Raw genomic sequence first — 25,529 nt, forward strand, 5'->3', positions numbered from 1 at the left:
TTTTGCAATAGCCTGTGAGGTGCAGGAATTCCAATAGGCTTGATCATATCTTTAAAGTGACAATCATTTACCAGGCAAATCAAGTTAAATTCCCTCTCGCCCTGCTTCTTGAAGGCTATTACATAATAATGGAGTCCATTGTTGATGCTCATGCTAACACTTCCATGGCACGGTGGGAACTTGTTTTAATATAGTATAAATAAAACATAGTATTAAATTAATAAAGCAATACAAACAATTAAATCAAATGATCCATTTAGTCATTACAGTTCAACTTTGTTATCCATTTTTCTCAATCCTGACTCTCATAGATTTGTTTCACTTTAACGTTGAAACCTCGATTATATCCCCCCACTACAGTGACTTTGCTTCATCTAGATGACATACTGTATACAATATATAATTCAGGCACCTTCTCCTTTTCACTATGTGAGTTAGACTTTGATTCTGGTCAGTATTCAGCATTCTCGCATAGGATTCAGTTTTCAGATAAAACCTAAACTTCGGACTTGCCGATGCCCACAATACAACTGTGTAACTAGTGCCGGCTCTACCATTAGGCAGCTGCTTAGGGCGCCAGGATCCAAGTCTACCTGTCACAAAATGCAATACAGATGTTGATCACACTTCCACTTTGGGAGCTGGAACGTGGGTATTGGTGACAGGGAAACATTGGGGGCAGTAGATTGAAGTTGTGTATAGACTGCTAAGAAGCCTTACACCGTCCCTGTGTGTGACCCACAATGTTATTTATTTGCTTTATATTTAAACCAATATTATTTTTAACTGAGGTTTTCGTCAGAGTACTAAGGCTATGTTAAATTTTGTCATGGAAACTTTCATTACCAACTTTTTTAATCAGGCCATTGAAATATAAAAAAATATTTAAAAAATGACTAAAACTTTTGTTTTTGTAATTGTTATGCTAACCAAAAAAATGCATAAATAAATCTACTTGTATAAGTACTAAATTGTTGCTTCTACTAACACTTTTTGGGGTAAAGGGAAGAAGTGGAAAAGGTATTAAAACTTTGTTATTTATTCCTTAAGATGGAAGACAACGTCATGAAGTTATCGAAGGATGCTAATAATGAAAAAAGGATTGTGGCTGAGCTACCATTACCACCACCTCCTCCTCAATCAACACATCCATCAGCGACAGCAACAGGAACACAAGAACAAAGTTTTATGCCTCCACCACCCCCAATAGAGTCATTTTCCAAGTTCTACGAGCAGCGGCAAGTGAATGAGTTCAAAAGACTTTATCGTCACATGCATCCAGAATTGAGGAAGAACTTGGAGCATGTTGTTACTAAGGACATTTCTGAATTGTTAAATACTGATGAACATAATCAGCAAGGCTCAGCCAATCTGGATGCAGTGCTTCCTTGTGAGGTACAATCCATGCGTTGGATCTTTGAGAACTGGAATTTGGATACCATTGGTGAACACCAAAGTAGTAGAAAACTGACTGAAGAAGAGGCTGTACTTGGTGGCAATGTCAAAAACACATCTCGTATGTTTCAAGGCCTGACATGCACTGATGGAAACAGGTCCTCATCTGCAGTGCTTGGAAATGATCAGACAAAAGGGGATGTGAAGACAGCTTTGTGGTTGTTTGAAACACAGCCCCTTCATTCATTAAATAAAACTTATCCTGATGACACAGACATACAGGAAGCAATCTTGAAAGATCCTATTGAAAAAGGTGATGTGAAGGGCACCAAAGTCCTCTTTGAGACACAATCTTTAGATGAAGTTGGTCGTTGTAACTCTGTAGAAGAAAATAGCATTCTCCAACTTAAATCTGAAATTCAAGAACTAAAGGGAGATGTTAACAAAACCATAAAACTTTTCCAAACTGAGCCTCTGTGTGCAATTAGAGATACAACTGGCAATATTCATGAAATTAAATCTATTTGTAGAGAGGATACACAGAGCAATAGTGTAAACACATCAAGATGGTTATTTGAAACTCAGCCATTGGATACTATTCACAAGGATACCTCAAATGCACAGCTTATTAGAGGTATTTCTTTAGAAGAGATAGCAAAGGGAGGTGTGAATGCAGCCAAGTGGATATTTGAAACTCAACCCTTGGACACAATAAAAGAATATGTAGAAGAAGGAGTATTCCAGGCATCTGTGGACACTGCACAAGGAGTAGATGTAAGCAAGCAAAGCAGTATATTTAAGAAGCAATCTCTTGACTCTATTAACAGTTACAGTAGTAGTAAAATCACCACTACAGAAGATGTGCTTGCCGGTGATGTGAAGTCCACTTTGTGGCTATTTGAAACCCAACCAATGGAAACACTCAAAGGCAATTTTGAAGTTGGTCAGTTGAAAAAAGTTGAGCTATTAAATGAAGAAAAGGGGGATGTTAAGCAAAGGAAACACATTTTTGAGACATGTTCATTAGAGAGATTGGCCAACAAAGAAGATGAATCAAGAGAACAATATGTATTAGACACAAAGGAAATTATAAAGGGAGATGTAAAGTCATATAAAAACCTGTTTGAAACAATTTCCTTGGATAACATTGAAAACAGCAAGAGTGTTCATGTCTCTAATCAAGATGACATAACATTGGGGAATGTGAAGGCAAATCAAACTTTATTTGAAACCACACCACTTTATGCTATTGAAGACAGTTTGGGCAATTACCATGAAGTCACATCTGTCAGTCGGGAGCAAGTAATAAGTGGAGATGTGAAAAAATACCAATGGATGTTTGAAACAAAACCATTAGATCAGTGTAATGACAGTGTTCAAAAAGTGGATATCATTAAAGGAATCACAAAGCAAGAGGTTATTTCTGGTGATGTCGCAACAGCTAAGTGGCTCTTTGAAACTCAACCTGTTGATGTCATTCATCAGCAAAAGAATGAACAGTGCACAATTCAGAAAGAAGTTTTACAAAGGGGTGATGTTAAGAAGTGTCAGTGGCTCTTTGAAACCCAACCTATTGACATGTTATATGATAAATCAGAGAAAACCCAAGAAAAGGAAACTCTTGTTCAAGGTAATGTTAAGTCTTACACTTGGATGTTTGAAAGCCAACCATTAGATTCCATCAGAGACTTGGGAGAAAATTGTATAAAAATGGACATTGCTTTACAAGATAATTTGGAAGATGTTAATGTAAAAACCACCAAACACCTTTTTGAGACTGAACCTTTGGACAGTATATCCTCTACTGGTGAATTTAAAAAGATGATCAGGTATTCAAGCAGAGTTGAAATCAAATCAGGCGAAGTCTCCAGGGTGAAGGAGGTTTTTGAATCTAAGCCAAAAGAATGTGTACTGAAAGCAGATGTTTTAACAGAAGAAAACATACAAGCTGGTTCTGTAAATAAATTCACATGGCTTTTTGAAAACTGTGCAATGGACTCTATGATAACAAACAAAGACAGTTTTCAAGAGTTACCTCTTGAAAACACTATTCAAGTCGGGGATGTTGGAGGGAAAAAATTTATTTTTGAAACTTATTCTTTGGATCAAATCAACCAGGAGTCACAAAATAAGGACACTGGCAAAGTTCAAGAAGCTCCCACCAAGGGAGATGTGAAATCTTGTACTATGCGTTTCGAAACCATGCCTCTATATGCTATCCAAGACCAAGGAGGGGAATATCACGAGGTCACATCAGTAAAAAAGGAAGAAATTCAGAAAGGGGATGTAAGCGGAGCAAAATGGTTGTTTGAAACAAAACCTCTTGATAGGATCAATAAGGAGGAGGAAGTTTTTGTTATCAGAGCTGTGACACAAGAAGATATTGAGAAAGGCTGTGTCAAGGCTGCACGTTGGAGATTTGAGACAGAACCACTGGATTCTTTAACCAATATTGAAAAGAGCGTTGGAAGAACAGTTGATGATATTCAAAAAGGTGATATTCAGCTAAATAAGCAGCTCTTCGAATCACAACAAGCGAACCAGAAGAAGTATGTCAGGCTGGTTAGTGTCAGTGATGAACAAAAGGGGGATGTTAGGACTTCTACATGGCTCTTTGAAAATCAACCTATTGATTGTTTAAAAGGAGAGGATCAAGAACATTGTGGTATTATAAAAGTTCAAAGAGAAGATAATCAAAAAGGAGATGTTAAGAGATGCACCTGGTTATTTGAATCTCAACCACTAGATAGCCTAAAAGATACTGAAAGACCAGCTGCTCCTCAAACCATGGAAGATATTCCCAAGGCTAATGTAAAAAGCACCACTTGGTTGTTTGAAAGCACACCTCTAGATGAATTTGAATTTAAGCACTCAACTAGCATTGAGCAAAAAGAAATAAATGTAAAGGATACACTTAATGCCTTCTTTTCATGCCAAATAATTCAGCATTCGGGAATTGTCATAGAAAATATGGATGGTAAGACTGTAAACATGATAAAGTATCAGTTATCAACCCAGACAACAACTGACATTCAGAAGGAAGAAACTGTGGGTGGTAACCTCCAAAGAATATTATTACAGTTACTCCACCGAGCGGATGTTGAACCCCATGGTCTACTTGTGGAAGAAAACAGTAGTGGACAACTTCATGTAACCAAATTGAATCTACTAGATCAAGTTGGGCCAGCAGGACAGGAAGAAGAACACGCCAGCGATGACATAGCAAAAGCCTTTAAAGCATTGTCAAATGAAGACAATGGCATGAAGACTGGTATTATAATGGAGGAATCTGCCAGTGGTTCTGTGAAAATTATTATCTATTCTATATCATTACACTGTGCATTTAGACTGGTTGAGGATGATATTGTCAAAGGGGATGTCAAATCAACAATTGGAAGTCTCCTGGCTTGCAGCCAAGAAAGCAAACGAAAGATATCAGTAACACGTGAGCAAAATGAGAAAGGAAATGTCCAGTTGTACGCAAACTGTATTGAAAAAGGAGATATAGGATACTTGAAGAGTCTCCAAGCAGAATCAGAAATAGAAGCTCTTACAATTTTTCAGAGTGAATCTGTAGGCGGAGAGTTAAATAAGGAACAGCATACACACCCAACTAACCAAAGCAAGCCAGCTTCAGAATGTGTGTATGTTACATCCAACCCGGTGTTCAGTCCTGTACAGCCTCAAGTAAATGTGAAAGGTTGCATTGTGGTTGATACCACAAAGGACACAAACACCCAGAAAGCTTCACTTGGATGCAACATAGAAAGAAAGGAAGTCACTGTGAGTAACACCGTGCAATGTAACACTGCATTGCAGAAATCTACAGCCAACAAGCAGACAACTGGAGAACCAAAGAATTCTACATTGCTTAAAGAGCATCAAGCCATCTCTAGTATGGAACCGAGCAATTCTGCCAGTGACACTGATCTACAAGCTGCACTGTTAGATCTAAAACAAGCCACAGCTGAAGCGAAGAGCGTCCAACAACAGGCACAATGCAAGATTCAGAAAAGTACCCAGGAAATTCTACTTTTCAGCAAGGATGTACAAGGAAATACTGTGCAACCAGTTCAAGCAAAATTATACCAAGAACATGCCAACACCAAGCATACAACTAGTGTCAGGACCAAAGTTCAAGACACACAGTCATCTTATGCAAGTCTTCAGAAATCCACGACTTCCACCAAAAAGGTCAGTGTTTCTGAGGAGCAGAAAGGGACTAACCAGATATCTAGGGCAGAAATTAGTGGTATAAAAGATGATGCTGAGTTCCCCAAACAAGCAAAAAACTTTTTAAATCCCTTTGTTGACTGTGAATATCAAACACAATTAGAGCAAGAAGAAAGATATCAAGATATTGTCAGGGGAGATGTAAAGGCAGCGATCAGAGCACTTCAGTATGCTTCAACAGAGCAGAAAGAAGTAGAAAAGGAAGAAGTTGTAAGAGGTAATTTAACATCTGCCCTTCAATCTCTACAACAGTCTAACATAAATGTATCAAAGGGTGACTTTAAAGCCGCTATGATATACAGGAACGCAGGGCAGTCTTATACTGCGTGTAAAAGGAAAACTGATGATCAGCAGTTAAAAGATCAGGCTATGGTAAAGTCAGTACAATCTATTGATAATGACTCTCCTCCTTCTCCAGCTGCTGTGACTGGGCAAGAAAGATGTCAACCTTCAAACACAAGTCATTTAGAAGCAACAAAAGATGACTCTACAAAGATGTATGATCCCACAGCAAAGACTCTTGATTCCATAGCAGAGGCAAGTGAAAAGACTTTAGAGAATGCACCTGCTCTTACTACATCCCAACTCCCACAAAGACAAAAGCCAGTCCTTCCTCCAAAACCAAAGCATCTGCTACCATGTACACGTCCCCCGCTGCGACACAAAGCCAAGACTCCCTTGACCTCACCATCATCTAATATTTTTACTCCAACTGATGAAAGGAGTTTTAAAACATTAAAAGATCCAGACAACATTTCCACACAGGTTCCATCTGCATGTGATGCCATATCCAAACCTACTTGCATTTACCCTTCTCCCGACACAAGTGGAGAATCTGAAAAGGAAAAACGTATTCACAATTCACACGTGATATGCAGTGAAAGGCATATGGTTACATCTGAAAAACAAACTTCCCAGGAGGAATGGACAATCCAAGCCACTACAAATAAAGAAAACTCATTAAGTAAATGTTGTGCCTTTTCGAGCAATGACTCAAAGACTTGCACTGTACCATTTGCACAAGACAGACAAATGGCAGAAGAATATATGTATAAACAGACATTGTGCCAAGATTCAAATAGCCAAGAAGAAGCACCAAAGAAGTCAGTTGTCACCATGGAAGAATCCAGAGACTGTTTTAATCACAACGTTAATAAGGGCGTAGTCATGAGAGTCAAGCATAAAAGGGAAACAGAAGATGAAAGACGCAATAGATTATCAGTGCATAGGGATGAAATAATGAAAGACAATATTAAGGCAGCAACCGATATTTTCGAGAATCTGCGAAAACAAGAGGAGCTTCACATGATTTTAAAAAAAGTTAAAGAATTAGAAGAAGAGACTAAAAATGTGGATGTCAAGTCCATGAGGGGTTTATTTGAGACTGTTCCAGATTGGATAGTCAACACCAAAGAGAAAACAACCCCTCTGCAGAAAGAAAAGGAAAGTCGTAAAGACAGTTTGGAGTTTCTAAAAGAGGATGCAGAAAGTGTATCATCTGTAGATCTAGCCTTTGTGGACCTTGAAAAGGCAAGTGCTGAAATCAAACACTTGAAAGAGCAGACATTGGCACGACTGTTAGATATTGAAGAAACGATTAAGAAAGCACTGTTCTCCGTTTCAAATTTAAAATCAGATTCTGACATTGCAAGTCTTTCCTGTCTTTTCCGTGAATCTCTTGGAACATCTCCTACAACCAATAACATCAGAAAAATTAGCATTGTTTCCAGTAAAGCAAAGCCCGAGAAACCAACACAACATTTTGAGAAGTATAGCGATGCTGTGAAAAATCAAGAAATAACAGAGAATAAGAAGACAGGGCTGGAGGTGGGCAGCACGTCCAGTCGCCTTTCTCCTACATCTCCATCTTTCATTACAATAGAATCTGCTGCCAGAAAACCAACACAACAAAATGGTAACTGCTCACCTTCAGTTGCAATTCCAAACCAAAATGAACACATGTCTCCGAATTTACTAAGTAATCCCAAACAAGACGTAAGTGGTAGTGGACAGAAAGGACTAAATACACAAGAGGTAACAGATCCTTTCAACCAGTGGAGTATTTCATGTGACAATGGGCGATGTGCTTCAGCTGAGTTACTTAGCATTCCTGCACTTCATGATCAGGTCAACCCCAACTCACCATCAAGTCCCAATTCTCAGCGGCAAAAAAGTATTCTTGAGTTGAAAACTGGAGCTGATAGTCCCAAAGTAATTGGAACAACCATAGTGACTGAAAAATATGAAGAATCCGATCAGTACGGCAACAAAACCATAAGATCCAAAACATCTACCACTGTGACAAAGCAATCAGACACTCAGAGCTCCTCAACCTATGAGTTTGTATCTGCACCACCACGTTATGAAGTGTCTGCCTCTCCTCTTCTTAGGAGACATTTGATGTCATCGGTGGAGAACTCCAGTGGCAAAGCAAATGAGACTGGGGTTGTGTTCGTTACTTTTGGAAATTCAAAACCAACCAAAAAATAATGTTTGGGTGAAGGACCCAAGAACACAAAGTACAAGAGTAAGATATGTAAATTGATCTGAACTTTTCCACTGGGGAGATACTGGTCCATTTCGAGTCATTAGGAAGATTAGGGGAAAGCAACTTGTTTTACATGGCATTTGATCATTGACATGACAAAACACAACCATTAGTGTAACATAAGATATACTGTACATATATTCTATTGGAAAAGACTGTTAAGTAGAGAGTAAGCTGGATACCAATTTAATGTTGCCTATCAGAAAATGTTATTAATGTGAAAAGATGACCTTGAGAGAATTCTGAACATGTCTTAGTAGATGTCGACCCGACAGTAGCTAATTTATTTCATTGTCTTTGTAAAGGTTTCTTTATAAAAAAGTGATCACAAGCTCAAAGTGCAAGTCCTTATGAAAATAAAAACTTCTATTGTCAAAGTACATTCCTTGGAATGACACCTAACATAAGTGTAGTAGTCCTGTTCTCCAGCTATATATTATTATTATTATTATTATTATTATTATTATTATTATTATTATTATTATTATTATTATTATTATTATAATGTCATCCACAAATCACAAGATGCTATTTATAGAATCCTGTTTTACTCCATGGGGTGGTGCACATAACGTAAGAGTCTGAATATACACACATAATGCTTTATTTAAAAAAATATATATATTTGGTTCTTCTGACATATGAAAATAAATCCTCTTCAAGAGAATGTTACAATGTTTAAATATTTTAGACCATAATATATTATTTATGAGATCAATTGTCATTCTGATTTTTTTTTCTTAATTTTATATACAGTATATACATTTATAGTTTATTTACTTTTACCTTTGCATAGCATTACTTTTCTCACTTAATTATTTTATATAACTTATTCCTTATGCATCACTGTCTGTGACAATGTCTTCATTTTTATTGTTGCATAATAAACATACATATTTGCATTAAACATTTTGCCAGTATCTCTGTTTTTAACTCTTGAACGTACCAACTGAACCCAAGAAAGAGGCTGAACACATCATTTATGTACAATATATTATATATACAATAAGTATTCAGATGCCTGACCATTACACCATCAGGAGCTTTAACCCTTTGAGTGCCAACATCTCTGAGAGATGTTCAAATTATCCACTAAAAATGCCAGTGTCTCTCACATTTGTTATATCACTTCAAATGCCAATTTTTACACCTACAGTATTTTGACAAATCCACTTGGCACTGAAAGGGTTAATGACATTCTATTCAAATACATATACTTTCCTATAGAGTTGTTCCCCTTTTGCAGCTGTTACAGCGTCCAATCTTCCCGGAAGGCTGCCCACAAGATGTTGGAGTGTTTTTGTGGGAATTTGTGCCCATTCATTCTGCAGGGCATTTATGAGGTCAGACACTGATATTAGATGAGGAGGTCTGGCTCACAATCTAAATTCCAGAACATCTGAAAGGTGCTTGATGGGGTTGTGGTCTGGGCCAGTCACGTTTTGTCACACTGAACTCAACAAACCTTGGGTCAGATGCACTAAGCTTCAAAAGTGATAAAATGGAGAGTGTTAAACAGCCAGCCAATCAGCTCCTACCTGCCATGTCACAGACTGTGTTTGAAAAATGTAAGACAGGAGCTAATTGGATGGTTGTTTATCACTCTCCATGTTATCACTTTTGAAGCTTAGTGCATCTGGCCCCTTTTATTTACAGTCCTTGCTTTGTGCACTGGGGCACAGTTAAGGTGCCCATACACGCACCGATCCCGGTGTGCGTTCTGGGCTAAAAAAGCATTGCATCGCATTGCATGCCTTGTGCATGCGATGCGATGCGATGAAAAGCAAGTACAAAAAGTATGTGCAGCACATACTTTTTGTACTGTGCGATGAGATGCCGCAGGAGCACGCACTTCAAAGCACAGATCGCACCACCGGGATCGGTGCGTGTATCGGCACCTTTATGTTGGAAAAGAAAAGGGACTTCCCCAAATTGTTGCCACAAAGTTGGAAACCAAACATTGTTCAAGATGTGTTGCTGGAGCATTAAGATTGCCCTTTATTGGATATAAGGGGTCAATCCCAAATCTTTAAAATATAGCCCCATACCATTATTCCTACTTGGAATAATGCAGTCAGACAAGTAACATTCTCCCAGCATGTACAAAACCCATACTCATCCATCTGAATGCCACAAAGACTAGCATGATTCCTCACTCCATGACCATGATTCCTCACTCCATGACCATGATTCCTCACTCCATGACTCCATGGCCGAGTGGAAGTGATTCCTCTCCTCCACTCGGCCATGGAAACCCACTCCATGATGCGCCCTTCGCATAGTTTTTGTGCTTACATTATTGGCAGTGGAATTTCAGAACTCTTTAGTTCTAGAATCAGCAGAACAGTGGCAACTGTTACACACCATGGGGGTGACTCTGGTTTGCTCGGCAAGTTGCGAAGCTCCCAACTTACTGAGCACCAGAGAGCCCACACCGCCGCCCCACCGAATACCTGCCCCCTTGCCTCCGAATCCCTGTGTTAACATGCGAGGAACGAAGATACATCCCCTCAACAAATCTCCGCTGCAGGAGAAATCATTCGATGGTCGCTGACCATCAAATGATTTCACCTAGCTTCTCAGTGGAACCTGACTTTTGAGCACCGGGACGAAGACAGGGTGGGCAGCTGTGTCGTCAGCCTCATGCCCACATACCCATGGGAATGCCCAGCAGAGGCGTAGCTAGGGTGGAGCCGGCGGAGTACAAGCTCCAGGCGCAGACATGTCACCTGGCGCCGGAGCTCTGCCGCCGGCTCCCCTGCCCTGCATCGCCCGCTCCGGTCTGCGGGGCACTGGGAAGCGCATCAGGGTCTGCCGGAAGTGACAGAGAGCATCCTCACACTGGGAGCCCAGATCCTCTGCTACAGTGCAGAGAGCCTCTGTGCCTACCTCCCTTCGTTTGAAGCGCTCGCTGCTGTTCCGCGCTATACTGCTGGTGCCGGAGCTGCCTGTATAGCTGCGGAGACAGAGGAGCCTGATGACGGGGTGAAGCTGTGCGGCCGCGAGTGGGGGTCCCGGTGGAAGCGGCTGTCATCGGAGCAGGACGAGGAGCAGGAGTGGAAGAGCCTCGGGTACGGGGGGAGAGTGGCAGGTGAGAAGCAGACGGGAGGGGACACTGCACACTGGAGTGGGGCATAGGGCAGCATTGTACCCACTGGCACATGTGTTCCCTGTCTGTGACTGAGAACTTTTTTTTTAAAGTAACTCAGAGCAGATCTCCCGCAACCCTGTCATTGCTGCATTCCCTAGCAGGCTTTATTCCCTCTCCATCACTCCCATCAGGGGCATCCCAAGGTGATTCCTCTAATATTACAATGATATATGCATATATACATTTATTTTAAAAAAAAATATATATATATATATAATTCAATAAGTGTCAAACATACAGTTTGCCACTTATTGAATTATGGGCGTGAAACATGCCCTTGCTCCGGGCACCGTGGAACCTAGCTACACCACTGATGCCCAGTATTTTCATGGAATCGCCCATAAAACACTGAGTGTTCCCATCAGCGACCCCTGACCCTGCCGCTGTCAGCTCCCGGCTCAACATATTCCTTTCAAACGGCTCAACAACTATGCAAGTCTATGAAGCCGTTTGCAAAGGGAAGCTGCTCATACGCAGGATATACTATGCCCAGAGCTCCAAACAACAGAACGTTGCCTAATTCACCTCAAGGCAGGGGCTGGCTGGCAAAGTTTAGCCTGGGGGGCAAGCACAAAGGACAGGCCCATGAGTGGCAGTCCATCCGCAAAAGAAATTTTTGCCCCAAGTGGGATGGGCCAAACGACATGGTACTCTGTCCTGTCCCCTATCTACAATCTGCATCTATCTATCTAAACCAGTGAGCCATACCGCCATTTTATTCCCATTCTGCAGTCACATATACAGTAGGAGAGAGAGAACCACCCAGACATGAACAGGATAGTACAGGGATCCCAAGGGTAAGTGCCACCTCTCCTGTCTCCACCTGGATTAGCAATGCTGTCACCCACACAACCAGAGTCTGGCGCCAAGACTCAGGAGCAGTGAGAGAGAATGCTCCATGCAGGAGGAAGGTGAGAGACTCCCCGAAGCACCGACCCAGGAAGTAAGAGATACCCCAGCAGATCCCTGTAAAGCATCCTGTGCAGGAATGGGACCCATAATTTGCTTCCTGAACAATGGCTGCCCCGTGGATGCTTTGGTTGTGGCACCCTATATGTTCCTGCTCTACATCACCTTCCACATAATTCCCACTGGTGTGTCCCAGACACCTCTCCCACACACTGATGTGTGTGTGTGTGTGTGTGTGTGTGTGTGTGTGTGTATACATTTTATCTCTCCTTTAAGCCTCACAATAGGTGTAGTTAATGTCTGACATACATCCATATACTGCTCTCTTATATATACACTGCCTCTCACCTACATATATACATGTACTGCTTAAACATAAATACAGCACCACTATCATACATACATACATACATAGTAAATGGGGATGCAGTTAAAATCCCGGCGGTCGGGATCCCGGCGTTCAGAATCCCGACGCCGGAATCCCGACCGCCGAAATCCCAACACATTCTTCCTCCGTGGGTGTCCACGACACCCCTGGAGTCAGAATAAATTAGTGTGCCGAGCGTAGCGAGGCACCGGGCCCACTGCGTGGCGAGCGCACCGAGCCCGCAAGGGGGGGCGATCCACGTCCCCCCCTTGTCGGCATTTCGGCTGTCGGGATTCCGGCGTCGGGATTCTGAACGCCGGGATCCCGACCGCCGGGATTCAGTACTGAATCCAGTAAATGCACCGGCACTCTCATACATACATACATACATACATACATACATACACCGGCACTCTCATACATACATACATACACTGGCACTCTCATTCATACATACATACATACATACATCAGGGTTGCCGACTTATAAATGCTCCTCTCCGGGAGAAGCCCGGAGAGGAGACTTTCCTTACCCGATCGGGGGGCGGGGCTTGACTGTGATGTCATTAAGCCCCACCCCCATTACGGGAAACAGGAAAAATGACTGATCTCTATGGAGGGGGCGGGGCTAAAATGACGCGATTGTGCCATTTTAGCCCCGCCCCCTCCTCTGAGACCCGCGGATTGCGGCATTTAAATGCCGCGATTCGGGGGGCTCAGGGGGGTCCCCTAGATTCCGGGAGGATTGCCCACCCTTCCGGGGGGCCGGGAGGAGGACCCGATTTTCGGGAGACTCCCGGGAATTCCGGGAGGGTCGGCAACCCTGCCATACATACACCATCACTCTCATACATACATACATACATACATACATACATACATACATACTCTGGCACTCTCATACATACATACATACATACATTCATACTCCAGCATTCTAATACATACATACACCGTCACTTTCAAACATATATACACCCTGCCGCTCACACTACCACTTTTATACATACATACACTGCTGCTCTCACATATACATACATACATACATACATACATACATACATACATACATACACTGCTGCTCTCACATATACATACATACACTGCTGCTCTCACATATACATACATACACTGCTGCTCTCACATATACATACATACACTGCTGCTCTCATACATACATACACTGCTGCTCTCATACATACATACATACATACATACATACATACATACATACACACACTGCTGCTCTCACATATACATACATTCATAAATACACTGCTGCTCTCATACATACAGTACATATACTGCTGCTCTCCTACATACATACACACACTGCTGCTCTCATACATACATACATACATACATACATACACTGCTGCTCTCATACATACATACACTGCTGCTCTCATACATACATACACTGCTGCTCTCATACATACATACATACATACAAACATACACTGCTGCTCTCATACATACATACATACATACATACATACATACATACATACACTGCTGCTCTCACATATACAAACAAACACTGCTGCTCTCATACATATATACATACATACACTGCTGCTCTCACATATACATACAAACATTCATAAATACACTGCTGCTCTCCTACATACATACATACATACATACATACATACATACATACATACACTGCTGCTCTCACATATACATACATACATTCATAAATACACTGCTGCTCTCCTACATACATACATACACTGCTGCTCTCACATATACATACATACATTGCTGCTCTCATATTTACATACATACACTGCCTCTCTTACATCCAATCATATATAAAATCGACACACCTCCTGCAGCTCCATACAATATTCAATACCCCCCCCAAACAATACAACAAATGGCTCCCGACCCCATACACATTTACAAACACCCGCTACCAAATTACAAAATAGTGTGGCTCCTACTCCTTACCGCTGTAAGCCAGCCTGCTTATGGCGCCACTAGCCCCCACATGAAGCCACTAGCCCCCACATGAAGCCCTCTTAAGTAGTTGCACGCAAGGTGAGCAGCAGCCGTAGCGGCCGCATCCTTACACTGACAGCCAGGGAGGGAGGCAGGCAGAAGATCATTTTCGGCTGTCAGTGCAGCCCTAGTGCTTCATAAAGGTACTAGCCCGGGGGGCACGTGGCACCCTGCCCCCCGGCCCAGCCCGCCTCTGCCTCAAGGAAATCAGAATCACCCCCCATGTGCCTTAGCATTCGCTGACCCCCCTCTGTGAGTTTATGGTTTATGATTTCATGCACAGTACCATGCTTAAAGTCATTGATCTCTCCATTTTGTATCACAAATGTTTGCAAATGAAGACTGCATGCCTAGGTGCTTGATTTTACACCTGTGGCAACGGGTTTGATTGAAACACCTGAAATCATTAATTAACAGGTGTGGCCAAATACCTATGTCCATACCGGAATGGGATCATATGGTCGACCTAAAGATGGTCCACAGTCATTAGGTCGACACCACTGGGTCGTCATACTGCAAGGTCGACAGGGGTCTAGGTCGACATGGGACAAGGTCGACAGGTTATTAGATCGACACAAACATTAGGTCGTCATGGGACAAGGTCGATATGTGGTTTTTCACTGTTTTTTTTACCCAAATGTCGACATGGACACAGGATTAAGTGCACCGCGTCCCCTTGCATGGCTCACTTCGGGCACGGTGCCTCGCTGCGCTCGGCACACTATTTTATTCTCCCGCCACGCTCTAGTGGATGGTAGGGCATGAAATACCGCCTGTCGGCTCAAAAAACGTGAAAAACATGAAAAACCCCATGTCAACCATTTGACTGTTGACCTAATGCTTGTGTCAACCTAATGACCTGTCGACCTTGTTCCATGTTGACCTAGACCCCGGTCGACCTTGCAGTATGTCAACCCAGTGGTGTCGACCTAATGACTGTCAACCATCTCCCATCCATACCTGTACATATATATAAAAGTCTAAATATATATAAGTACCGCCACTAGAGGCCAGTCAATGGACCAAATTACTCCTTTGTGTGCTAAAAGATGTTTTGCAGGGACACTGATCTGTTTCAAGCTTGCTGAATATGGAGAGAGGGAGCTGGGCTAAAAACTGTCACTGCTCAGTGGCGTAACCATAGAGGATGCAGGAGATGCAGCTGCTATTGGGCCCAGCAGGCCCAAGGCCCCCCAAGTAATCCCCTGCAGTCTCTTTTTAAAAAAAAATAGAGCCTTGTGGTTGCATACCACTTCTGTGCCCTCTTTCAGGTCCTGCAGCAGTGATGTGTATAGGACCTGGTCACGTGGAAAATTAGACCCGGCACTAGGAAGCGGGATTCCGGCACTGCTGATAAGGAGACCAGTCACCAGGGACCGGAACCTCAGCGATGGGGTGCAGGGGACCCACCTCTGCAGAGCCAGAGAGCAGAGGACTTGAGGAGAGTGAGACCCATCACTGTCAGAGGGACACAGGTACTCCACTTTTACAGTATGTGTGTGTGTGGGGGGGGGGGGGACAACAGAACATGGTTAACAGTCCCTGACTGTCACAACTTTTCAAACCCCTGCTCTCTCCCCCTATCTCTCTTCTCCCACCTCCTCTCCCGTTTCCTCTCCATCCCCCCACTCTTTCTTCTCCCATCTCCTCTCCCTTCTCCCCCTCCCTTTTCCTTCACCACTCCTCTACCTCCCACTCTCCTCTCCCATTACCCCTCTACTCTCTCCCCTCCTCTCCCTGACACCCACTCTCCTCTCCCTTCTACCCCTCTCCTCTCCCTTCTTCCCCCTCTCCTTTCCCTTTTTCCCCCTCTCCCCCCTCGTCTCCCTTCTTCCCATTCTCCTCTCCCTTCTTCCCCCTCTCTTCTCCCTTCTTCCCTCTTTCCTTTCCCTTCTCCTAGTCTCCTTGCCCCTTCTACCCCCCATCCTCTCCCATCTCTACCCCATACACCCGGAGAGGAGTTTTTAAAAGTTTTGCATGTATGCTCTACCCTCCTCCCCCCCTTTCCGAATTGGGAACTGTTATTCCACCTCTCTACTGCAGTGCTAATACAGATCACTAGATAAGCTTTTATATGTTATACATCTTGCACGAGTCCATTTTTACCATTATATGTTTTTGTGTGTTATGCTAAATTAGTGTGTAGAAACTATGGGGCCAATTCTGGATCATACGCAGTGATCCAAATTTGGCCCCTGCCCTGATGGTCAGGGTTTGCGCATGTGCAAACCAAGACTGAGGGGTTCACAGCATGGAGGGACGGGGACAGTCGCTGGGCCATAGGAATGCCCAGCATTTTATGTGTGTTCCCCTGGGGTGGGTGGGCCTGACATAAGCCCTCGCCCAGTCTTCGTTCCGGCAGCCACAAATAAAAGTCTTAGACTGACTTTTATTTGCGACGGCAGGAGAAGTCATTCGATGGTCGGGGTTACACATCCCCTTGCATGCAACAGTGGGTGGAGGGTAATTAACAGGGCAGCCTATCTGGTGCTCGGTAAGCTGCGATCTTCATAGCTTACTGAGCCAACCAGAATCAGTTTATTTTTTATTTTACATACTCATTTAGGTGCTAGCAATACTGTATATGTCTATGTGCTTCTTATTCCTGGTTAGAGATGGGTCGTTCGCGAACGAAGCGGCTCTTTTGGACGGATCCCATAAAGGACTGAGGGAGCCGCCGATCCCAAAAAGGTGACCCATAGTTCTTTTACTTTCAGTTTTGTTTTCCATTACAATGATCTCAGCACTGCCACCTGTGGCAGCCGAGATGTACTAACTCAGGAGACTGAGTACAGTGCTGCGACTGCAAGTGAAAGAAAGAATAACAAGGCTGCTGCTGCTAGGGATGGCCATCGGTGCAGACACCATCGATGGTTGCCATCAATGGTGATGTTGCACCCAGCCATCGATCAGTTTTACTCGGTCATGTATGTTCTTATTTGTTCAGCTCACTGTTTAAAAAAAAAAAAGTAAAACAAAATGGCAAAAAATGGTTGTAAAAAAATTATGCTTCTTTACTATCAAATTAGCCCTTCTTTCAAAGCGAACAGATGTTCCGTATAAAAGATCCGGATCTTTTCACGGACTGATCTACTGGATCCCAGCTCTCGTTAGTGACCTGTTTTGCCCATCTCTATTTCCTGGTCGGTTCAGGTTCGTATTATTATATTCAACCACATGGTGGCAGCAAAAACGTTTTTTTTCTAAAGCTATTAAAGTACATTAGTACATTAATGCATCCATGTAAAACACTGTAAGTCCCTTTGATTAATTTATATCACTGACACATCCCCTCTAACCTCCATCTATGTAATGCATCTATGATATAGCCTTGCCTGCACAGTTTATTTTTCTATTCAATTTAGATGCCGTGGGGCTGCAATTCGTGATCAAATCTAAATTGAATGCGTTCGATTTCCATTCAATTTCAATTCGATTTTGCTTATATAATCTACATTGAACCGTGTGTGCACTTTATAACACTGTACAGTATGTTTTCCATATTTCACAGTAGGCCGAGTCATAACTAGAAAAAGGGGTGTGGTTATGTAGCAAAGAGGGCATGTTCACACAATATAACCCCTACCCCCCCACTTGAATTACATAGTAGTCCAATCATTTCATGTTACATCACACAGTATTACCCCTTAAACACAATATAAAACACAGTAGTGCGATCATTTTCATATTACGCGACACAGTACCATAGTGAAAAAACCGAGGGGGGTTTCCGGTTGCCTGGAAACCCACCTCCTCTTGGCAAGTAGTTCAAATTAAGACTACAATAGCAATGTTACATAATACGATCACTGCTGCACATGCCCAGTGGTAGTAGCTTTTAGCAAGTTTGCTGGATGTGTGGATCTACTGAGTCCTCAACCAGAGAGTAGCTACCAAGAAGAAGAGACAGAAGCCTTACAGTGAGGTGGGAGAATGTGTGCTTAGAAAGTTCAGTATCCAATGAAGTCTTGAATGTTTTTATTGGATGAAAAGCATTGAGGATTCCTGATGTCAGCTAAGCTGTACATTTTATTTTAGATGTGTGTTTTTATGTGTGTGTAATACATTTCTTTTCAAAGTATTGCAATGTAATGAGAAAAAAATATGAGACACAGTGAAAACTACTATCTGTGTATCTCAAATTTCGGTAGGTATCTGTCAGCTTTTGTATTAAGGTGCCCATACACTAGTAAGATTTATCTGCAGATCTGGCAGGTTGGAACAAAAATATGGTTATGGATGAGTGACAGTTTGTCAGTTTCCCAGCATTTCCAAGCAAATGGTCAGCTGTCATTTGCTCTCATCCATAACCAGGTTTTTGTTCCAACCAGGCAGATCTGAAGATAAATCTGCGTGTGTATGGCCACCTTTAGTCTCTCTCATTCAAATGGAGTGCCATGACAAAGATATGAGCAGGCCAATATTGTAATATGAAGAGCACACCTTGCTTACATGGAATCTACCTTTGACCCATTATTGGTTCAATACCACAAAAGCTTTTTAACTTTATTTTTTATTTGCTAAGTAAACACCATTGTCCCTCGTGGAGGCCACATGGTGGCAATTTTTCAATCCATTGAGCGTTGTTTTGGCCACTATAAAAGGACCAATCTAGGCTATGGCATCAGACATCTCACAATGCACACCTGGAGCTAAAAGGCATAGCTGTATGAGGCATAATCCTTTTCCCCAGCTGTACTATTGTCGGAAGGAGCAGTGGCGTATCTATGGAGGGTGCAGAGGGTGCAACTGCTATGGGGCTTGGGCCTTTGGGGGGTCCGAGGGCTCAGCAGGCATCCCCTGCACCCTTTTTTAAAGCAGTGGCTCGAGTTGGTAGCGGCGCCGTACCTCCTCGCCCATTCCCAAGTCTCTCCACCAGCGCTATGATTTGATCAAAGAAGGGGGAGGAGCCGGTCCTGCTAATCCAGCTTCTGCTCTCCCCTTATCCTACAGTACCTCTCTGACACTGCTCAACGTCACAATCTGGTGACCAGTTCCAGCGCGAAAATTAAAGAGATGTATTGCTGCCACCGCTCTGCAGGGAAACCCGGGGCTTGCAGCACTGATGAATTGGAGACCCAGTACTGGAGAGGAGTCCCAGCGTTGCTGTGGTTTCCCAGCCCTGCAGAGGAGACCCGGGGCCGGCGCTGTTGTAGAGCCCTGGCACTGCTGTGGAGACCCGGCGCTGCAGAGGAGCCCCGACACCACTGCTGGAGGTACACAGTCCAGCTTATACTAAAGGAGGGGGAGGCATAGTTGAAACCTTACTGGGGAATGGGGTGGATTAGGAGGACATACATTAAGTAATTACTGTCTCAATTCTTTAAAACTCCTGCTATTTTTTTCTGTCTTCTTCCTCCCCATCCCTCCCTCTCTTTCATGTATGTCCCCTCCCTCTCTTTTTTGACTCTCTTCTTTCTTCTGCCCTCTCCCCCCCTCCTCTCTCACCTCCCCTTTTCCCTCTGTCTCACCTCTCTCCTTTATTGTTGCACTGTCTCTTACTCTCCCCTTCTCTCCAACACACCTCTTGTTCTTAATCTCACTCTCTTTCACTTCCTCTGCCCCCCCCCCCCCCCCACCAGCTCCAATAATCTCTTTCTCCACCCACCCTCCCCTGTCTCATCTCTCTCCTTCTTTCTCTCTTCCCTCACTATTACTCCCCCTCCATTGCTCTGCCCCTAGTCTTTCTCCTCATCTTTCCCCTCCCTTTTTGTCTCCCTAACTAGCATTGTCTCTCGCCCTGTCTCCCCCAGACTCCCTCCCTGACATTCTCTCTCACTCCTGCTCATACCCCCTACCTTTCTCTTTTGCTCCTCCCCCTCTCTGACACCATCTTTCTGCCATCTCTCTCTTTCTCACATTCCCTCTTTTTCCTTGAAGCCCTCTTTCCATGGCCATCCCCTCTCACCTCTCTTTCCCCGGCACTATCTTTGTCTGTCAGTCCCCTTACTCTTCTTCTGCCCCCTTCTTCCTCAAGGTGTATTGTAGAAACAACGGATAAAGGGGGGGCTTTCATAATTTTGCTATGGGGCCCAATACGTTCTAGTTACGCTCCTGGCAAGTAGTATCTACCGGCCTTCATGGATGCCCCACCCCGGTCATGAGGGCACCATAGGACGGGCTACGGATGCTCAGTTTTGTCACTCTATGGCTGCTGACATTGGGGATGTCTCTGTCTGTACCCTCTACAATGCTCCACAAGCACATCATGCTAAAGAACCACTCACTTTCTATGAGATTCCCGATGTGCTTTTTTCCATCGATGCTGCATGTCTCTTTGAATAAAGGGGACAGAGCACTTTGTGTTAGTGGATTCATACTCCGTTTGGTCTGAGATAGATTAGTTTCCCAAATTGATATATGCCACAGTCATCAACAAAATGAAAAGATACTTTATTGCACATAGTAAACCATGCAAGTTACATACTGACAATGCCATGCAGATCATGAGTGGTGAGTCCCATTTCTCCAGTGAATGAAGCATCTCACATGTCACCAACAGTCCTTGCTAGCAATGTCCAACGGACTAGCAAAAAGGGCAGTATGTAGTGAGAAGTACTTGCTAGTTAAATGTTATATAGTTGGTTCTGATGTGTTTATGGCTTTCTTTAGCTTGAGAAATACTCAGTGAGATGGATGTCCCACTCCTACTCAATGCCTCCTGTCCAGACAAATCCACAACAACAACAACAATGCCACCACCAATTTAGGACTTAGATTACAAGTTGGGAACAACCTACAAGATTCTTTGAAGAGATCCAGGTTGCAAAGTCACTCATTAAAAAAACAACCCAGGCATATGTACTAAGTCTTGGAAAGTGATAAAGTGGAGCTCTTTAAACTACCAACCAACCAGCACATAACTTTAACCCACATTTGTAGTGTTAAAGTATACTTTAGTTTTACACAAAACACTTTGTATTATTTTTCATATGTGTTATATGTTTATTGCATGACAGTACAGTTTTAATTAAATTATTACTTCAGTAATCACCACAACCATCCCAACTAACATACAATATTAGCAGTTTTTTGTCAACAAGGGCTAGTAGCATAACTTTCTGTAGGATCACTGACACCACTGCATATTAAATACTCATTGCGCAAGATCACAAACTGTAGTTCTCTTTAATGGCATCAGTTTTAATAGGTCCTGAAAGGTATGCATATTATTTATAAATTTTATAAGAATCCCTATTTATATGATGGAACTTGTTCTTTTAGGTCAGTAGTAGCAGTTTTGTCCATCTTGAGGAGATTGCTTTACATATGTACATTGAGCAGTCTCATAGATCTGGGATAAATATCCCTGTTACATGCACGTGTGGGTGACCACTAAGCTCCCAGGCATCATGAGTAGATATCTGCTGCAAAACCAGTGTTTCCTCCATGCTGCTGCTTTCTATAATCGGCCACATCCTAAATGTTCTCATCCATCATATCCAGTATCAGCTGCCTTGCTAGAACACTTGTGATCTGATGTTGGGTTTTGCATCCAGGTTATAACCGAGTACTCTTATCCTCCTTTTCTGTATATAATTTGTGCTGTTCGTTTATCAAGTGTTCCTTGGGCAAGTTATCAGATCTGGAAGAGAAGATTCAGCTTCATTGGTGACTGCAGATTACAGTATGTACAATATTTAACAGACATGCCATAGTACGGTACTGCATTTCCTGTTTCCCTTTCCATATCAAGATAGACTCTGTTATAAAATAAAATAAACTTCAATATATAACATCACCAGTAGTTTTGGTGCCATCAGAATGGCTTGTGCAAACACTCTGCATGACTGGGGATCAAAGAATCAGAAGAATCCTGGGAATATCAGAATAAATCGTTTCACTCTGAAGGGTTTTTTATATTATTTTATGATATTCTTATTAAGATCTGTCATTTAAATGGTTAGTTGTAAAATAATGAGGTGGCAAAACATATCCTTTACAACTTACAGTACAGGCTAGTAGACCCAAATAAGACATTATTAACTGTAATTATGGTCTTTGGGTTAGTAAAGTTACCTTGGAATTCCATTGGCTTCATGCACAAGGTCCGGAAGCTCTATGTTTCGAGTCTCTGGTAATAAAAAGCAAAGGATTCCACCGATGATGGGGCAACTGCCATAAATAGCTAATGGTATAGCAGGGTGATACTTGTCCAAGAGAATAATGAGTGGAGCAATTATCCCAGCTATACGGGCGGTCATAGAGCAGAGCCCCACTCCATTCTGCCTGTAAGTGGGAGTAAAACACTACCATTATTTTCATGATAACCAAAATACAGTTTCAGTTATTTAACAGTTCAGAAGGATAGTGTAAATCATTTGTATTGAGTCATATGTTACTAGTAATGGTCCCAACAATCAAGTTGACTAAGGCTCTTGTCAGCGTCTCTCTATATCAAGTTTGACTGCACATGCCTTTGGGTAAAGGGTTTACATTGAGATAGATATGGATGACTGGTGGTTGGGATCTAAGCATTCAGAGTACTGATGTCAGTACTATTGGCAGCTGCTAGAGAGTTGTAGGAGCCGTAAGAAACTGTCAAACTTTCCATACCCCTCCTTTTGGCCCTGGGTGTAAACGTGCATACACATTAAGGTTAAGTGCTCTCTTGGCAAGTATGGATGCCCACCGGTCATTCTGATTTCAGACATATATTTGATAGAACCAGTGCAGTTACATGCTGATGGTGTGGACAGCAACGGTCACAGGCAGATGGATAAGGGCATTGCAGCCACAATACAGTGATTTGTATGAGTAACTGAATCAGCCCCAGTCTGTATTTTGTGTTCTCACCAACTCATAGCAAAACTGGATCAAGTTTACAAACCATACAAAAGTTCCTAGGGTCCGTATTGCAGAGCGCTCACCTGATGACTGTAGGAAATAGCTCCGCAGCATATATATAACACACTGAGTAAGAAGACGCTGTTGCAAATTTTCCAATTACTGCAAGTACTGTGATTACAACAGATAACTCTAGAAAAAGATTTCAAACCAAATTTAATATATAACATTTGTAATTATTATTAATAGAGTTATTATTCATGGCAATAAAAATATGTCTGAGCCGTAAAGTAAAATAGATATTAGTATATATACCAGTGATAGCTAACCATGACACTCCAGCTATTGTTGAACTAAACATCCCAGCATGCCCTGCATCTGTTTCAGCATAGCCAAACAGTAAACAGAGGCAGTTGCTGTGTTCATCATCAAATCCTATTTTGAATAGCAATTATTTTCTTCTTTTTTAAAACTTCTTCAGACCCCCTAGTATTTCCAGACATTCTCTAGCTGCTAAGCTGTATAAATACCTTGGCTGCTGTCATTAATCTAAAAAAACACAGATCCTAAAAGCCCCATTCCAATGCTAATGTTATTGAATGGCTGTAACATACTTTCCTACTTTTTTGCTGATTGATTGCACAAGATGGCGTCATGGAAGAGGTGATCCGGTGGTGTGGAAACATTATCACATCATTGCGGTCTCACTCCCTGCTTTACAATACCCACATTATGTCATTCTAAAATGGAGGGTGGCGCTATGATGTCGCAGTTTAGCCCAAATCGTGGCAGTCCCCTGCCCACGTTTCCTGTGTGAACGGATGGAGTAAAGGTTAGTGGGAAGCAGGGAAATATCCCACTTTCACAGGGTGCAGGGAGCGCCAAACTATTTTCTGGGAGCGCCAAACTATTTTCTGGGAGCATCCTGGCTGTTCCGGAAGAGTTGGCGAGTATGGACACCAAGGTCATGGCTTCTGAGTACAACCACAGCTCTAACTGTAAATATTTTGTATATTATCCCTGTTCTTGTATGTGTAAGTTCTTCCAGGTACTCCAGTTTCCTCTCAAGCTCCAAAAATAAAGTGGTAGGTTAACTGGCTCTCAACAAAAATAAATTCTACTGCATGCTTGTACATGGGCAGACTTGATGAGCCAAATGGTTCTTATCTGCTGTCAGAATTTCTGTTTGTATGGGATCTATGTACTTCGATAGACATAGAGTATCAACAATCTAGCTCTTAACTGTCCTTTTTCAAACACAGCCATTAACATGGCAGTTGGGAGATGATTGGATCTCTTTCTCTGTCCGCGTTATCTCCCTCCTAGGCTTAGTACATATGGCCAGATGTACTACATTTGAAAAGTTATGAAATAGTGAGTGATAAACCACCAGCCAATCAGTTCCTAACTGCTATGTTATAGGATGTGTTTGAAAAAAATGTCTGTTAGGGGCTGATTGCCTGGTGGTTTATCACTCTCAATTGTATCACTTTTTAAGGCTTAGTACATTTCGCCCACAGACCCCAGACTTCTGTGGAAACAAGTGTAGATATCCATGCTTAACATTGCTTACCTGTTGGTATTGTAGTAATAATAAGGCAGACAATACCTCCCAATAAGAGAGACAATGCTTGACTCAGCCTCCTTCCAAAATAATGCACCATGAATATTGTTCCAAGACGAGCGGGAATTTCCACAGCTCCAAATACGAGCTGTGTAAGATATATGTCCAGGCCAAAGCTCCCAACATTATAACTTAGACCGTAGTAAACCAAACCATTCACAAACCTGGAAGCAGATGTGGAAATACAAATAAATATGACATTTCCCAATGATTTATTATTTTTAGGGCCATGACAGTCCCATATTGCCATCTGTAAGCTCCCATAAAGACTCCAGAGGTCCAGCAGAGCTCTGGTGTATATTATCCCAGACATATTCTTGAGAACTTCCTGTTTATGTAAATGGTATTTAGACATGAAAATGCACTTGTAGTAATGTCATTATTACTTCAAAGTACAACCTACTTTGTATCACTTTCTGTACATAGATCTGGCTTCTTAACACTAAAGGTCCCCAGGAGGCTCACATGTGATCTGGCACATGATGTTCCATTTTTACATCCTATGTGA

At 42.5% G+C, this 25,529-nt stretch overlaps 2 protein-coding genes across 2 annotated transcripts in view; one reads left to right on the top strand and one right to left on the bottom strand.

Moving 5' to 3' along the window:
- Window positions 1-1,050: 1,050 nt before the first annotated feature.
- Window positions 1,051-8,118, top strand: LOC146079714 (xin actin-binding repeat-containing protein 1-like). Its single transcript, XM_083186374.1, has one exon. It carries the CDS (start codon window positions 1,051-1,053, stop codon window positions 8,116-8,118), a length of 7,068 nt encoding a protein of 2,355 aa, XP_083042500.1.
- A 13,436-nt stretch (window positions 8,119-21,554) lies between these two features.
- The window catches only part of LOC146079715 (solute carrier family 22 member 13-like), a 31,143-nt gene continuing 27,168 nt past the window's right edge, over window positions 21,555-25,529 (bottom strand). The window contains exons 7-10 of the mRNA XM_083186375.1: window positions 24,971-25,185; window positions 23,481-23,589; window positions 22,630-22,839; window positions 21,555-22,195 (exon numbers count right to left, since the gene is read on the bottom strand). Of these exons, the coding sequence (XP_083042501.1) occupies window positions 22,111-22,195; window positions 22,630-22,839; window positions 23,481-23,589; window positions 24,971-25,185 (619 nt within the window). The 3' untranslated portion in view covers window positions 21,555-22,110. The remainder of the gene's footprint in view (window positions 22,196-22,629; window positions 22,840-23,480; window positions 23,590-24,970; window positions 25,186-25,529) is intronic.

The sequence above is a fragment of the Crinia signifera genome, chromosome 5 (assembly GCF_055691185.1).
Source record: "Crinia signifera chromosome 5, ASM5569118v1, whole genome shotgun sequence".
Lineage (NCBI taxonomy): Eukaryota > Metazoa > Chordata > Amphibia > Anura > Myobatrachidae > Crinia > Crinia signifera.

What these genes read in the sequence shown, in the direction of transcription:
- LOC146079714 (XM_083186374.1), top strand. Translation starts at nt 1,051, where the DNA reads ATGGAAGACAACGTCATGAAGTTATCGAAGGATGCTAATAATGAAAAA.